The 17,707-nt window shown below is 38.8% G+C and overlaps 1 protein-coding gene across 1 annotated transcript in view; it reads right to left on the reverse strand.

Annotated features, from left to right (window-relative positions):
• Positions 1-17,354, reverse strand: part of LOC115418283 (tudor domain-containing protein 5-like) — a 34,806-nt gene extending 17,452 nt beyond the window's left edge. The window contains 14 exon segments of the mRNA XM_030132697.1: positions 479-545; positions 747-956; positions 1,984-2,198; positions 3,323-3,486; positions 4,425-4,562; positions 4,565-4,586; positions 4,665-4,721; positions 4,828-4,911; positions 7,127-7,302; positions 8,280-8,292; positions 11,563-11,668; positions 11,670-11,794; positions 15,361-15,566; positions 17,121-17,354. Coding sequence (XP_029988557.1) covers positions 479-545; positions 747-956; positions 1,984-2,198; positions 3,323-3,486; positions 4,425-4,562; positions 4,565-4,586; positions 4,665-4,721; positions 4,828-4,911; positions 7,127-7,302; positions 8,280-8,292; positions 11,563-11,668; positions 11,670-11,794; positions 15,361-15,566; positions 17,121-17,349 — 1,812 coding nt within the window. The 5' untranslated portion in view covers positions 17,350-17,354.
• Between the last annotated feature and the right edge of the window lie 353 nt (positions 17,355-17,707).

Raw genomic sequence — 17,707 nt, forward strand, 5'->3', positions numbered from 1 at the left:
ATCTTGAGGTTTTTTGGAAGCAAAGATAATTTAAACCAAACTAAGTAAGTAAGGAAGTGAGGAAGGAAGGAAGGAAGTAAGGAAGTAAGATAGATAGATAGATAGATAGATAGATAGATACTTTATTAATCCCGAGGGAAATTCAAGAATTTATCCCAATATAAAACTATACAGTATTCTGACATTAGTCATTACTGTTTTGTATCCCAGACCCCTGTTAGAAAATAAACACCTCAATTCAACGTGTCCACATACTTTTGTCCATATAGTGCAACTATATAATAGAGGAAACTATCACTACGTATGGCTCTTAGGAAAGTGATCTGTAAAAAATAATACATTTAGTAAACAGTAATAATATACATAACATTAATATCTTACACTAATGAATAAAGCTACACATACTGTTAATAATAAATTAAAAAAGAAGAGAGAGTAAAGTAATAGTGTCTAAAATAGAACACAAAAACTGACTCACTGAGGTGGGTTGAATTTCAGCCAGTGATGCCGGAACTGCTTGTGCTGGTAGAACTGAATAACAACACCTGCAGAGAATATGAACAGTAGAGAATATGAACAACAGAGAATATGAACAGTAGACAACATGAACAATAAAGAACATGAACAGTAGAGAACATGAACAATAGAGAACATGAACAGTAGAGAACATGAACAGTAGAGAACACAGCCACTGAATTGTTGGGTGTTGGTGCTCATATATTTAATTGCTTGGATGATTCTCCTACTTGAGGAACGTGAGGTTGCTGGTTGGTACCACACTGATATCACCGAAGTCCACATAGTAAACCTGAACCTCACTGGGGCTGATGATCTCATGGATCACAACCCGGTAGAACCATATTCCCCGAGGTGACGCGCAGCAGACCTGACCCCGTCTGATAAAGCGCTGAGGGAGGCGGTAGCGCTCAGAAACCTCAGGGCAGGTGTAGCATCTCCTAGAAGGAAAAAATAAGGAATGGAGAGATGTTTAAAGGTGCGGGAGACTTTCATGACCAATTTTTCATCAAATCTGTAAAACCTCAGTCACAGCCTAAGTATCATGAACCTGTAAGTCTTTCTGTGATTACTCACCAGAATCTCGTGAACAATTTCTTCATGCCATCCACCATAAACAAACCATGAGTTTACAGAGCTGGGCGGTAACTCCAGCATCTTCAGAATTTCGTTGCGATGTGCATTGTGGGAAGCGAAGGCTCACGCAGCTGCCTGACAGCGGCAGCTAGAACACTACGTGGAAACGGTAGGAGCTCCCTTCCGTCTATGCAGATTCCTCCAGCCGTTTCTGCGTCGTGTTTATTTCATTCATATATCATCATATGGTTGCGCTGCCACTGCCGCTGTCAGGTGGCTGTGTGAACCTCCCTTTCCCATAATGCACATCGCGACAAAATTCCGAAGATGCCCAAGTTACCTCCCGGCTCTGTTTGTAAACACACGGTTTGTTGATGGTGGATGACACTAAGAAACTGTTCACCATAATGCAAGAGATTCAGGTGAGTAATCACAGAAAGACTTACAGATTTGTGATACTGAGGATATGACTGAGGTTTTACAGACTTGATGAAAAATTGGTCACTGAAGTCTCCCGCACCTTTAAAGGAAGCATCTGAGCACTGGAAATGGAAGGTTTCTGTCGACTGTGCATTGAAGGACTGTAAGTTAAATACAGTAGTGGAAATCTCAAATATTATCATGAAATACTTGTGGAAAAATATTTTTGGGTTTAAAAAAGGTGTGGAAACTTGAAATTGATACTGGTCACTTGTTAAGCACAAGCTGCAATTAAAAAAATAAAGTTGTCCCCCAAAGAGGGGCGGTGGTGGCGGGTTTAAAAAAAAAAAAAAAAAGTGTGGCTGCATCAGGCAGACACAAACAATACAAATGATTTTTTTTGGTTTGTTAAATATAAAAATAAATAAACAAATAAAAAAAATATAAGTTGCTACTAGTCTTTCCCATCACCTCATCTCAATCATCATGTTCTCCATGGCTTGTGCTTCGTCGCTGAAGCTGAAGCGAATGTAGAACTGTCCGGGTGACTCCACCCCTTCCACCAGAACATCTATCAACTCTGGGATGCGGTGCCGTGTTGGGGGTTTTAGACGTGTACTCCGCAGAGCATCGGGGGGCACAGCGGTGCTGCTTTGTATCTGAATGGTGGGGTAGGTCTCTGAAATCTGAAGGCACATGTGGACAAAAGTCATCAGAGCATGCCCTACCCCACCCAGGCCCAAACAAACAAACAGTGTACTGTTTAGTGAGGTTAGCTTCATGTCTTTGCCTGTTTGCTGAAGATATTTCGAGAGGTGTACAAGAAAAATACTGAACAGTTTTCCAGTTCTGCTCTAGCAATGAAATGACAAAAATAGTTCCATTGTCCCTGTATCTCAGCGTCATGTTCTATCAAAAATCGACCTCCAGTTGAATGTGTGAGGTTGTCAGGTTCTGTCTCTGTGTTCCAGTCCTGTTGTCTGGATGCAGATCAGTCTAACAATAGAGTGGGCGGGACTTTCACTGGAGGAGAACTCAACTAATTCAATCAAAGTCCATATATGACATCTATCAGTGATCAATAGGAACTATATTGATATCTGTAACCATCTATCATAAACATCAAATATGGACCATTACAAGTAAAGGCAAATTTTCAAAAATTCGCCAAAAGTTCAAAAATCTAAATTTCTCAAAACTGTGAACTACTTTTGTAGACATTGCCCAAAGGGAGTTACATAACATGTCTTAAATTAATCTGACCAGTAGTTTCAGAGAAAAACATTGTTGAAATGTAGACATTGATGGCCTTGAGTTTGACCCTTCAAGATCACTCAGGTCAAAGGTCATGGACCCAAATGAAAGTCCATATATGACTTCCTATCAATGATCAATAGTAACTATACTGATATCTGTAACCATTTACATGTTATAAACCATCCAAATATGGACCATTATAAGTGAAGCTATATTTGTAAAAATTAAAAAATTCTGCAAAAGTTCAAAAATCTAAATTACTCAAAACCGTGACCAAAGTTTGTAGACCATCCCCCAAGGAAGATGCATATAAAATTTGAAATGAGTCCGACCAGTAGTTTCATCTGGGACCATGTTACACTGCACCAACACATAAACTGTAGGAAATTCGCTGATAAAAAACCTTGCTGCAGACCGACACATTATCCAGTATGTTGGCCTATAAACATATGTTCCAATACATTTTCAGTTCCAACAGTTGAAGACAGCTTAAGACTGTCCTCAAGGATTAGTTTTGGTCAAATATTAGAATGAAACACATGCTGGTTTTTACTTCTGGAGTTGTGGAAGTCACAGTTGTGTTAAACTCCTCATCTCTGACTTCATCTTCATTTCCTTCCAGTTTTTCTTCCCAGGGAGATTCTCCACCGTCAAAGTAATGACTGGGAAACGGCAGCTTCACACCATCGGCTGAAACCCTGAACCCCTGAGATGGATCTGCAACACAGACACAGGATGCGGGGTTTGGCGGGGTTTCTGTGTATTTTGTTGTGTATTTTATTGTGTAAATTTGTGATTTTGTAGTGTTTTATTCGGCCTTCGTGTGTTTTGTTGCATTTCTTTGTGTTTTGTTGCGTTTGTGTATTTTTGTTGTGTTTTGTTGTATTTTATTGTGTTTCTGTGTATTTTTGTAGTTTTTTGTTGTATTTTAATGTGTTTGTGTATTTTTGTTGTGTTTTGTTCTGCCTTTGTGTATTTTGTTGCATTTCTTTGTGTTTATGTAGTATTTTGCTGTGTTTCTTAGTGTTTTTGTTATGTTGTTGTTATATTATTGCTCCTGGAGGATTCTGTTGGGTTTCTGTAAATTGGCTTCGAGTCTGGTTTTGACCAACTCTATACATAAAGTGTCATGAGATAACTTTTTTGTGATCTGGCATTATATAAATAAAATTTGACTGATTGAGTAATTTAATTGGTTTTCCCCTGTAAGTCGCTTTGGAAAAAAGCGTCTGCCAAATGCATAAACATAAACATATTGTGTTTAATTTCAATGTGTTATGTTTCTATGTATTTTTTGTGTTTTACTGTTTCTCTATGTTTTGTTCTGTTTTGTGTGTTTTGTTGTGTTTCCATGTATTTGTGTTGTGTCTGTTTTTGTTGCATTTGCTTTTCTTGTGTTTGTGTGTTTTGATGCTGTGTTTTGTTGTTTTTCCATTATTTTTGTTGTGTCTTGTTCTGCCTTTGAGTGTTTTGTTGCATTTCTTTGTGTTTTGTTATGTTTCTGTGTGCTTTGTTGTCTTTCCATGTATTTGTGTCATGTTTTGTTGGGTTTCTTTGTGTTTTGCTGTCTTATATGAGTGTTCACTCTTTTACAGATGTGAGAAATCATCTTGCCATTTGTCAGAGTTTGTCAGTGTCTTTCAGTGCTGTCACACCTGACTGGGCGTCATCTTCATCTTTTATGTCTGTGATGACCCACTGGTGTCCGTCTTCAGTCCCTGTTCGCTTCAGATGGAAGATGTCGGTCATGGCACCGACCAGTTCGGTGACGCTGACGAAGCCCATCTCCTGGGGGGCAGATCTTCACCAAACTGATTCTGGAAAGCAGAAAATGACACAATATGAGAGATTCAACCCACGTTTGGCAAAATAGTCTGGAGTTATTTTTAACTCACCTTGTACACAGCAGGAAGGTCATGCACAGATAACCCCCCTCTGAACTGACTTACAACCTGCAAAGTATCAGGAGCATCCAAGCATTTATTACAAGCCCTGAAAGATGTTTTCAACTCTAACATTCACTCAGACATCTGCTGTAAAACCAACAGCAACTCTCACCTTCTGTAGTTTATCTTTCAGCTCCTGACTGATGATTCCAGCTACTCCGTTCTGCTGGATTTGTTGGCGAAGCTCCTCCTCCAGCTGAAAGTTAACTCGACTTAGACTCAACTATTCCATTGTTCATAATGTGTAATAAAGAACCATTTATTATTATAATCAACTAGGTATGTAATGATTACAGGTATAACGATAAACCGCGGTAAAATTCCCGACAGTATTGTGGCGAGGAAAAATGAGAAAACCAGCCAGTTGCTAGCGAGCCAACTTTATTCTCTCCCGCCACCAAGCAAAATGGAAACTAACATCCAACACTCCCTGTGGGGGCTAAGACTCGCCCCACAAGCCACAACTTCCTCTGGGTGAGAGAACCTCTATATCCTGTACACCACAGTATTACCGTTTAAATTCTAATTATCATGATAAGTGTTTGATTACCACACTTTGAAAGAAGACAGAGAGAGAGACTTACTATCTACCTATCTATGAAAAGAACTAAAACAACTCAAACTTGATATGGAAAATAGTCAAACAATGGCTATAAGGGTGTCATCTTTAATGCACAATGTGTAGTTTGATGTTTACCGTGTTAATATTTGAATGTTTCTGCCAACAGAAAGTGCATTATGGCCTATTTTATCCGTTTTTGGGGGGTTTTTTTCAAAATATAACTTGGTTAAATTATTCCATGTTGTGTATAAGTACTTTTTGAACATTTTGAGCACATTTCAACAATACCACGATAATAATGATCACCATGATAATTTGGTCACAATAACCATGATATGAAATTTTCATATCGTTACAACCCCTTAATTAACCAGTCCCTGTTATCAAAACACTTAGTTGTTACATAAAGTTATATTTTCTGTTAAAGCTGCAGTAACCACTTTTTCATCAAATCTGTAAAACCAGAGTCATAACCTAAGTATCACGAATCCGTCAGTCTTTCCATGACTATGCACCTGAATCTCTTCCCTCACAGTGAACAATGTTAAAGTGTACTCCACCATATGTAACAGAGTAGAATAGACATTGTTAAATTATGGCAGAAGTGGTGCACAGGGTTAGAATCTGCAGGTTGCGTTCGAACACAACAGAGCTGTGACGAATGCACTGTGGTGAGTCACGTTTCTGGCATGGTCCGGGATAATTAATGATTTTGTGTAAACATCTGGGTCATATTTTGTATTTTACCAATTAATGTATTCGTAACAACTTCGGCTACTTGTTACGAGCCCAGACTGTAAGCTGCAGTAGGGTCAAACACGGTTTTCGAAATCTCTTTGACGGGACAATTTTAGAAACAATTTGACAGATTAGTGTTTGCTAAATGACCCACATTTTTACTTTTAAATTCCTTTTTGCTTTAGTTGGACCATAAGGGATTATCCAAAACAAGGAGCTACTTTATGTTGAAATAAATGTTGGAATGGCGATCAATTAAGTTCGCTTTCTGACGGGACATTACTGTGTTTTGACTCCAGTAGCAAAAGGCATGAAGGCGTTTCCGTGTTTGCTGCCACTGCGGCCATAATGCGGCTGCGTGGAGCTCCGTTTCCCACAATGCACGTCGCGATGAATTTCCAGAAATACCCGAGTGACCTACCTGCTTTGTTTGTAAATAAATAGTTTATGGTGGAGTACACTTCGAAATTGTTCACTGTGAGGGAAGAGATTCAGGTGTGTAATCAGGGAGAGGGGGGAATCCTCTCGTTTCCTAAATACTAGATGACACTGTGTTATTAAAAAGGAAAATAACTGAACCTGGTTACAGTTCATAACTCATATCAAGAGCCTGCCTTTTGCCTGACTTTTTGTTTTCATTGAATGTATTTATTTTTTCTTTCTTTCTCACTCTTTGACTGCCATCCTTGTCTTTTCAATGGCTATACTCTGACTGCTGGGATTTTTTTCTTATGCCAGAGGTCCAGAATGTTGGTGGTATGACCAGAATGATCAACACAGATTGGTTTTGACTTTTTTTTTTTTTTTTTGTTTATATTTGTACTTGTGTATATTTCTTTTTTTTTTGGGTGTTCTGTTTGCCCATTTGATACGTGTGTGTTTACGTGGATGTATTTGTGGGGATGCCACCTGGATGGGGGAGGGGGGGGCAAGTTCCCGAATTTAGTAAGAAATGCCTTAATGATGTCAATGTTATGGAAAAATGATATATAAAGTTGCTAAAAAAAAAAGAAATAATTAAACACTGAACATACACCTATAACTGTTCTGTGCAGTAGTCTGGTTTTTGCATTTCATGATAGTAAGTCTGTGTTTGGGCTTGTGCACAAACCTTAAGGACTCGTCTGTGGAAGAGCTGACCCTCCTGACAGGCCTCTGGCTCTGCTTCCTGCTTCTTCTCACATATCTCTGGGTTGCATTTGGCGGCTGTTGGCTCTTTATGAATTGACTCCAAACATCTGTCGGTAGTGGGTTGACGGGGAGGACTGTGCTTCACTGGGACTTGGACTGGAGCAGAAGACACAAGAGTTTTTCAAAACTGGCACAAAAGCCAAAAACAACATGATAAACACTGACTGAAAATTATATACTATATGGACAAAAGTACTGGGACACGTTGAATTCAGGTGTTTTCTAACAGGGGTCTGGGATACAAAATAATAATGACTAATGTCATAATATTGTTGACATATTAGTTGAATATTAGTGTTTCTATCCCAAATCAGCATGAACAGGACATCTTACAGCCGTAGCCATAATGTGTCCCCAATACTTGTCTCCATATAGTTTAGGGGTGTCAGACTCATTTTAGTTCAGGGGCCACATACAGCCTAATATGATATAAAGTAGGCCAGACCAGTAAAATAATAAACATTGTAGGATAATAACTTTTGAGTGAAAAAAGGTAAAATTCCGTAATGAAAATGTTTTTCATTTACGAATTCTACTCTGACATAATGTAAACAAATATGACCTCAAAATTCATGTCAGTCCCTCCAGGATTTTTTTTGGATTGCTGCGGCCTAAAATGCCTGATTTTGTGGCAGCTTTGTCAAAAAAACTGCGGTGAAAGTTGCGATGATTAGATGCTTCTTTTATTAAAGTCACAGGAACACGGGCATTTGCAAATTACCTAGAAGTCTTTCTGAGTTTTAGCCTTAAAATGCACCAGGAAGCAATGATTTTGAACAAAACAGGCTTTTTTTTTCCATTCATTCATTTATTTGTTTGAGCAGAAGAAAAATGTAAACATTTTTGTGTACAAGGAACTAATATCAGAGCAAATACATTAATAAGATGATCAAGACAAAACAATTGTCATGTACACTAGTAATAAAATAAATTCATATGTACTGCTCAAAAACGAGTGGGGAGAAGAAACTTATTAAATCCCATCCCCATCTCACATTTATACAACACAATACATGACTTTCGCTTCCTTAATGATATAGTGGTATATTTAGGGTTAGGATTAGATGGGTTACCTGCACACACAGGCTGACATGCATGCACAGAGACACGCATACACACACAGAGACACAGGCACCCAGGCCAGCCAAACTTGTGTTGCTTTCTATGTAACACATAAGAGTAAACATTAATATTAACACCAAGTTTAACGACTATTTTCATTTGTGAGCTCGTTTTTTAACTCCACACACAGACTTGCGCTTACACTCCCTCTCTCACACACACACACACACACACACACACACACACACACACAAAGTAAAGCATGCGTCCACAGGTTCTTTCTTCTTCTCTTCTATTGCCTTACAGAGTATATCTGCGCTAACCTTGACCCTTTCAGCTCCTGCTATTGTTCTGGATCCAACAGCCTCTGTCACTGGGACTTGTCTCGTCTTCCTCTTCCAGTTTCAGCCATTCTCTTGCATGTTTTGCAGTTGAAAAGTGTCTGGTGGAGTGGCGACTTACGTTCGTGTTCCACCACAACATTGCAGGCAGTGCAGAACAGTATACTTCCGCTTTTGTGTAACACATCTGGAAATTGACTTGCACCAACTTTGGCAGTGATATTTGTTGGTAAATGTGAGTGTTTTGAATCGCACGTCTTCATCTTCTCAACCGTTACAAGGAAGTGAACCTGATGACGTACATGTCACATAGACAGGGGTGGGTGAAAGGGGGCTAAGGTGATTAGTCAAATTTGCGGAAAATTCACGGTGACTGGACAAAATTGCAGCACCGCGCAGAATTTGCAGTGACTCGTTGAATTTGCATTAATAGTTGCGATTGCAACATCGTGAATTCCTGGGGGGACTGGTCAGTAAAATAAGTGCAATGTAGGGCTGCACGATTAATCGATTTTAAATCGAAATCGGATTTTTAATTAGGACAATTTTTAAAAAAGGGAAATCGTAAATCGATTTCATCTCTCTCATGCCTCCGGGCCGTGCGCCTCCGCGTGCCCGCGGGCTACCGTAGGCTCTTCCTGTGACAGCGGTCTTTCACAGAAGTCCGTGTAATGACCGGACGTTAAATCTGTTCATGAACCCGCAGTACTTACACCAATATAAGCCGTGGCTTCACGCACGGATCCCGCAATTGAAATACAACTGCAAGCGGATCACTCATCTTCCGTTGTCCCGGATCCGTACTGTCTTCTTCCGAACCGGGTCCGGGTCTCGGGTCATCAGCCTCAGCAGAGGAGCCCAGACAGCCCTGTGCCACACACATGCACCAGCTCCAGGGATAGAATCCCTCCAGTGTGTCCTGGGTCGGTCTATTCCACGCACGGATCCCCCAATTTAAATAGAACCGCATGGGGAACACTCATATTAACCTGGTCCACGCACACACGCACGACTGATGCCTGTCACTGACTGACACTGGTATCACTTCTGTGGGCCAGATACCCAGAAAAGAAAGAAAAAAAAAACTTTTTTTTTTTTTTTTAAATAATTAATTTAGTCCTCTTACTTGCTAAATTTTTCATTCACTAATGTAAGTTCTGTAACACAAAACCAAATATTATTTATGTTTTGTAAGATGTTGAAATTTATTTAAAGCTGTTAGATAAATGTGGAAACAAAAAGGTTGTAACAACTATCAGTATTTGCTCTGATTTGGACATTTTCTTATAGTGTATTCCCCCTGACAAACTTATGTTATTTTCTTGTTGTATACATTGTTTGTGTACTCTACTTCATTTCAAAGAGTTAATGAAGAGAAAAACAAAACAAAACTGTAGGGTTCATCACGTGATCCCATCACAGCTTTGAGGTCAGAGCAGTGGCTTGCATTGTGGGCTGCTCACGAAAACGACATGGTTGACTGCTGTTGCCTTTTCTAGTTATACCCAAAAAAATCGAAATCGAAAATCGAGTTTTTAGAGGAAAAAAATCGGGATTTTTTGTTTTTTCCAAAATCGTGCAGCCCTAGTGCAATGTTAACAATATTACACCTTAGTTTATCATTTACACATGTGAATCACAACTTAGAGATCACAGTGGATCTACAAATACACAAAACAATAAATAACAGACATAATATCATTAAAATTCCACATACTTCTCTTAAGAGATTTCAGGTTAGTCACATTTTTTAATAAAAAGGCTAGTCTGTAAATGTAACATTTTTGTGTAATTTTACTTTTTTTTTTTTACACTAAAACTGAGAAAAATGTACAGTTTTCATTATTAATAGGTTATTACCTATGTCAAGGAGGTTATGTTTTTGGTCGGCGTTGGTTTGTCTGTCCGTGTGTTTTGTGTGCAGATAACGCAAAAAGTTATGATGGATTTGGATGAAAATTTCAGGAAATGTTGAACTGGCACAAAGAAGAAATGATTACATTTTGGTAGTGATCGGGGGGGGGCACTGATCTGCCTTGGCAGAGGTCTGCGCTCTCCGAGTGCTTCTAATTATATTCTACTAGTCTGATCCACTTTAGATTGAATTGACCTAAAATGATTATTAATATCTTCAGTGTCATTTTTGTTTTTCACAAATTCATCCCAGGGGCCGACTGAACCCTTTGGTGGGCCCAGATCTGGCCCCCGGGGCCGCATGTTGACACCTGTGATACAGTTTATAAACATCAGTATTTCCTTAAAGTTTAAAGGGAGATTTTTCTTCTTTGACATTTTTAAGTTATTTGTAGTTATTTGTATTGTTTTGCTGTCCAAACTCCTGTTGAAAAAAGAAACACCTGAATTCATCATGTCCACATACTTTTGTCTATATAGTGTATGTTAGTTTAACTACATTTAAGTATATATCATTAGTTTTCGTAACATAACCTGCCATATTCCATCATATTTTTGGGCCAAATTGTGATATCTGCATAACTTTACTCTCTGAAGCTGCCTTATTTTTATCCAGATATCACAATTTGGCCAAAAAGTATAACTTGTATCTCGTTTAAAAATACACCTATTTGCACTGACTTTAATACAAGAGTGTGACTTATATTTGTTTTATCTTCCGGTTGTCTTTTTAGATGCCATTTATCCATTATTGGTGTATCTGTTTTTGATCAGTTTAGTTTATCTTGTAGTTGTATCTACAACTTTGTATTGTTTTAAATGTGCTACAGAAATAACTTTCACCTTTACTATTATGCTATGAGGTTACGATACATAATCAAAAGGGCAGTGATAATGATTTTTAAACTAATTTGTTGGAACGTTTGTAAATGATCTATGTGCCTTCATAAACCCTCTTCTATAATCCACACCTGGAGGTTGCGGTTGAGCCAGTTTTTTTGTCGTTGGTTCTTTCGAGGTGGTCTTATCAGGTCTGGGCCCCTGTGGGTTTGTCTGTCCAGTCATCGGTTTGATGGATGATAGCAGCTGCTCTGGGCAGCATCTGCTCTCTGAGACTGACGACCGAACCAGCCTGCTCTGATGGATAGGACCAGGTCTGGTGCCGCCTGCAGCATCTCTCCAATGGAGTAGAAACCATAGTTCCCAACACGCAGCGGGTGGCCAAAGCAGTTCTGGAAGCAGGACTCCAGCTGAGACAGCCTGATCGGACCCTGGGGACAGACGAGCAACGGTACGGCAAGATTTGTTTAAAAATTATTCAAACGGACACGCATTAATTATATCTACTTTCATTCATTCATTTTCTGAACCCGCTTTATCCTCACTAGGGTCACAGGGGTCGCTTGGAGCCTATCCCAGCTACATGGGGGCGAAGGCGGGGTACACCCTGGACAAGTCGCCAGTTCATCGCAGTGCTGAACATATAGAGACAAACAATCACTCTCACATTCACACCTATGGGCAATTTAGAATAACCAGTTAACCTATTAGTGCATGTCTTTGGATGGTGGGAGGAAGCCGGAGTACCCGGAGAGAACCCACGCAGACACGGGAGAACATGCAAACTCCACACAAAGGTCCCACCCCGCGTCGACTGGTGTTGGAATCGAACCCAGGACCTTCTTGCTGTGAGGCACGAGTGCTAACCACTGCACCACCGTGTCGCCAGACACTTGTATCTACTTATTAAACTTTATTTAACCCGGAAAAATGACTCCATTGAGATTAAGAACTTCTTTTATAAAAGAGTCCTGGCCAAGATAGGCAGCAGCAAATACAAACAGAACATTACACAGCTAAAACACAAGAAACAGACACATTTGAAACAGCTTACAAGTATTTTAAGAAAAACAAGTACAAGTTATGGAGTTGGCTTCAAGAATTGTTTGGACATAACCCTTTAACTCCTGACATGTTCTGAATGTATGATTTATTCTAAATATTCATAAAATTTCAAAAGGAAAACTTTCCAAATGTGCTGGTAAAATAGACCTTGTTCTTTCCATAGACATCTGAGCATGCTCAGTGCACCCCCCATCACCTGTGGAAGGAGGGGTAAAAAACAGAGCAGTGACTGAGACCGACTCACTATAAAAATAGATGGTTGGGCTTTTTTTTTTTTAAAACACCGTTTTTCCTTGTCGTTTTTTGTTTTTACGGTTTGCAGTGTTGTTGTGATTTTCCTTTCTTTTTTGTTTTTTTTACTGTTTTTTACCAGGTTTTGACCATGTAACTGCTTTTGGAGTTTAACCAGGAGCCAAAACGCAGCTGGACTGATTTAGAAAAGAAGAACCCCAAAAGAAAAACTACTGGGCCCAAATTCAAATCCTAGTTGTTGCTCAGTGTGTTTCCAGTTCACAGTTCATGTTCAACATCCTAAATCTCTTACTGATGCACATTCTAGTGCCTTATTTAGTCCAAACTTGTCAAACTTCAATTCCTCTTTGCCTTTTTCTGTTATTCCAACTGTTTTGACCCTAAAACACACAGTAAACAAAACCACTGAAGAAAAGAAACACAAGCACATACTCACAGCAGCTTTAATGAACCTGAAACAGACGGCTATTCCCATCAGCACGTTTACCTGGAATAATGTCTCACGGGTTAAAAGCGCTCAAAGAAATGAACTCAGTCAGTTTCCAGTCTGCAAGTGCAAAGTAAGCAAAAGCCTTTTAACCCACTTCTGTATTGGTGTATGGAACAGAAAGCAACATATGACCATGTGTATGAAGAGAATAAACATCAGAATTCCTCTCACAGCTAATGTACAAATGTGGAAAGGCAGGAGGCCAAATATTACCAAGTCCTGCCTTATATATTGAATATTTCACTAAAAATATCACCAAGATTTAAAAAGTAACAAATGAATACTCAACAGCCATGTTGGACACTTTATAAACACGGATTCAGATCACACATACGTTTTGGAAATGCAAAAATGTTCAACTGGGGCTGCACGATATTGGAAAAAACTGACATTGTGATTTTTTTTAACCCTGCGATATATATTGCGATATCAAAAAATATTCAGGAGGATATAATAGCTGTGTGGCGCAGACGTAAATGGTCAAATTAGTTGTGTTTCCTCTCGCTGGAAATGAGCAGGGTGTAAGGCACTGTCAACACAGAACACGTGTTTCAATATCATCCTTCTTGTAGCTGAAATAATTCCAGATAAATGACGTTGCTTTTCTTTTTTGCACCAAGTCTTCATTTATAGTGATTTTCTCTTGTTTGGTGCTAGGGGTGTGTATTGGCAAGAATCTGGTAATACAATTCAAATCACATTACTTGGAGCACAATACAATATGTCACGATATATCACGATACTGTTAACAAGGCAATATTTTTTGTTTTGTTTCTTTTTTTAAAATATTATTTCCTGGAAAAACTTATAGTGCAGCATTTGGATAAATTAAGTTTTAACATGCAGCTTTACCAGAGCAAAAAACATACACATATAAATAAATAAATGTTGTACAGACAATACAGTTTAAGATCCTGCTTAAATGTTCGTATTCTATTTGAACATTATTTTTGTGCATTCCCAATAAAAAAACCTCTTTCAGACAGTAAAAAGTGCTTTTAGGATGCTTGAATTATCCATTATTTAACAAAACAGCATCATCAATTTCAAAAAACTAAATGTATGACCAGCAATATCACAATACTACTTTTGTAGTATACAAACAACAGAACAAAATACCCATATGAATATAGAAATAAAAGAGCTTGGAAAACCAAAACCAAAAATGAACCTCCGCCATGTCTGCATTTAAATAAATACCTAAAAATATTGATACAGTACTTTTTAATATCGATACAGTATCGTGAAGTGAAATATCGCAATATATTGTGATACCAATATTTTCTTACACCCCTGTTTGTTGCTCATTTTTAAATGCTGTTACCAGTGACTCACTCCAAACTGAGTAAGAACAATTGTGATTGGTGGATTGCTTCGAGCAGTGTGCGTCACATACCCTTGAAATTAGATGAGAACACGTTGAGCTCATTTGCCTCCTACAACGCAGCACCTGCGATGTGACTATTGCACACACATACAGTACATTGCGATGACAACGCTCCAACGATATATTGTGCAGCTCTAAATTCAACCCTTATGGGGAAAGTTCACTCAGCTGTGTTGGGATATGCAACCCCAAATTCTTGTCTTGTTCTCCACCTCAGACATTTGGAAGAAACCGTGCATAAAGGAGACAGATACCAAACCACCTACTGATGTAGGAGTCTGTGTGAATGGGTGAATGTGAGGCTTCGTAAAGTGCTTTGGGCACCATGAAGGTGTCGAAAATGTGCAATGTAAGTGCAGTCCATCTACCATCTTCTCAAGATCTTCCGGGTGGCCGCGAAGAAGGCCATAACAAAGAACTGGCTTAAGACTGATGCTCCGTCTTACAAACAATGGCTTTCAATCATAGGTGATATACTGGTCATGGAACATCTCACATATAAATTGAAGCTGAAAGACAATCCCTTAATAAAAAACTGAGGATAATGGCTGACATTCAAGGACAAATGTGTCTACTAAGGGACCTAAACACATTCTGACACAAACACAGGCTGTTCATTTCATTTTGTTCGTTTTCTGTTCTTTTGTTTCTGTTCCTGCTCCTCAATCTGAGGAGACTGGGTTGTATTATACTGATAAAAATGTGAAATAAACGAAATTGTTACAAAAAAAAAAAAAAAAAAAAAAAAAAAGAAAAATATCACCAAAATTAGTGACTAAACCTTCCTCAAAGTGCCGTTGTACCTGTGAGAGCAGAATGCGAAGCTGTGTCCTCAGCTGGGCCGGGACCACTAAAGTTGCATGACTTCGTCTGGGAAGAACCACAGGAGGCGAACCACTGTAGTGTGGAGAGAAGATGCTCCTCCCCCCCCTCCACTTCTTATCAGTCTTTGATACGCGCTGCTTGGACACCAGATCCTGGATATTTTTGGTGGATTCATCACCAACAGCTGGCAGAGATGACGATGAGAGCATGTTATACACAAGAAAAAGTTGGAGTGACACCAAAGTTCGTGTGGACATCTCTAGTCACGTCCACTTTGACCTCTGCAAAAATCACAACCCCAATTTTATGAATGTTGTCCACGTTAAGCCTTTTCCTCTCCATAGGGACACATTACAGAGAAAAAGCTGAATGTAACTTAATGTCTGAAAACAGCAGTCTATCATGACAAAATTATGAATGCGTCTATAAATAATAAGGAACTGAAAACCCTTGGTTTATTGTCCATTTGAAGCACCCATAAGCTTTTGGTTCTGTAGAAACCTATATTTGACTGTTAACTGAGTTTAACACTGACTGGAAATAAGAATAAAGAATTTGAAGAATGGGAAATATTGGTGTTTTAAAATCGGTATTTGTTACGAGAAGCAGGACGTTATCGGTTATCGTATTGGTTGCAATAAACAATTATCGTTCATCCCTAATACAAATAAACTAAAAAATAGTACTCAGAGAGCGTATGTATGATGTAACTGTATGTTGTAACTATGTGTTGTGTTTCATGCTGTCTCTTGGCCAGGACTCCTTTGGAAAAGAGGTTCTTAATCTCAATGGGATCTTTTTCCTGGTTAAATAAAGGTTAAATAAAATAAAATACAAAAAAAACCCAAAAGAGTTCACGGGTTCCTTTATAGAAGAAAGGTTTTTATTTTTTATCTCAAGGTGGTAAAATCAAGTGAACCGGCTCCTCTTTTCCTTCACCGTGCCTCTGCTGCGGTGTTACTGTGAGGTCACATTCACTATACTGCAGGAAATACTGTGAGGCGTTCAAAAACACTCAGTAAATTACAGTGTTAGCCATCATCAGGGATCCTCACCATGTGTTGCATAAGAAGTTTGTTTTGATGCCTTCAGGCCGGCATTACCATGCACCTCAGAGGAGAACTAACAGATATTCAAAATCTTTTATTCCTTCAGCTATTGCACTTTCAAACTCTGACAGCAGCCATTTTAGTCATTTTTTATGAGATTTTTTTTTTTATGTTAGCAGAACCAATAGGGTCTTTTAGTTTGCATTGGTATTTATTGATTATTTATTGTTGATTATTTAAATGCATTTATTCATACTTGCTTTCAATGATCTTGCATTTGTGCACAGATTTATTTATGTTTGTCACATTGCACTTTGGATGTGGGCTGATGTCTGTGGTAAGCTGCAAATGAATTGCCCGTATGGAATAAAGTTTTCTGAATCTGAATCAGATAAACGAACATTGAACATTCAAAAATACATAACGTGTGGGGTGCCTGTTAATGCACAAAGGACTGAACAATATTTTGTAGAAATGTCCTGAGTCCTACATGTAGTTACACAGTACACCACCCCTTTTCACTGGTCTCCTTCACTGTTCCGAAAACATATCAAAAACGTATTGAATCAAAGACCTCTGTACCAAAAATGTGCCGAACCTAAGTTTTTCTGTACTGTTAAACCCCTAGTTATTCTTAGACTTTTTTTGTAAACGGATTTACAACTGCTACTAAAGTTCAAAACAATTACCTTCCAAAAGTATACTTCTATCAGGTCTGAAGTTAACGGACACCACATCAGGCATCGCTGTCACCATGTCCAAGACGTTTCTGAAGCCCAGCTTTTTCAGGGGCATGGGGTGTCCCAACATGCCTACGTAGTCCCGCCTGAGCTGATCAGGGTCCAAGCCCATCTTTGACGAAACGAGCAAGGAGCGAACGTCCTTTTTCAGGTTTGCCAAAAGTTCTTCATTGTTCATCTTGCCTTCTGAAACCTGGAAAATAAACAGAATTAAAAAAAAAAAAATAGGCCCAATGGCCCTGTAGCTTACCAGCCAAATTAAAAGCTTTGGGAAATGTATCCAGATGCCATTTATTATCACCCAGTTTTGTGTATTTATTATATTACAGAAATAGCCCATGTTTTGGTCATATTCCAATCAGATCTGTAAAAAATTCAAATTCCAACTTGATGTCATTGATACTCACTGATTTATTGGATCAATCCACTTCCTATCTGTTATAATGGGAAAATTTGTCAAAGTCGCACCAAATCCAGAATCAGATCCGGATCGAAATAATTTCAATACCTTGTGTTGACATCATCATACAGAAGCT

This window comes from Sphaeramia orbicularis, chromosome 4 (assembly GCF_902148855.1).
Source record: "Sphaeramia orbicularis chromosome 4, fSphaOr1.1, whole genome shotgun sequence".
Lineage (NCBI taxonomy): Eukaryota > Metazoa > Chordata > Actinopteri > Kurtiformes > Apogonidae > Sphaeramia > Sphaeramia orbicularis.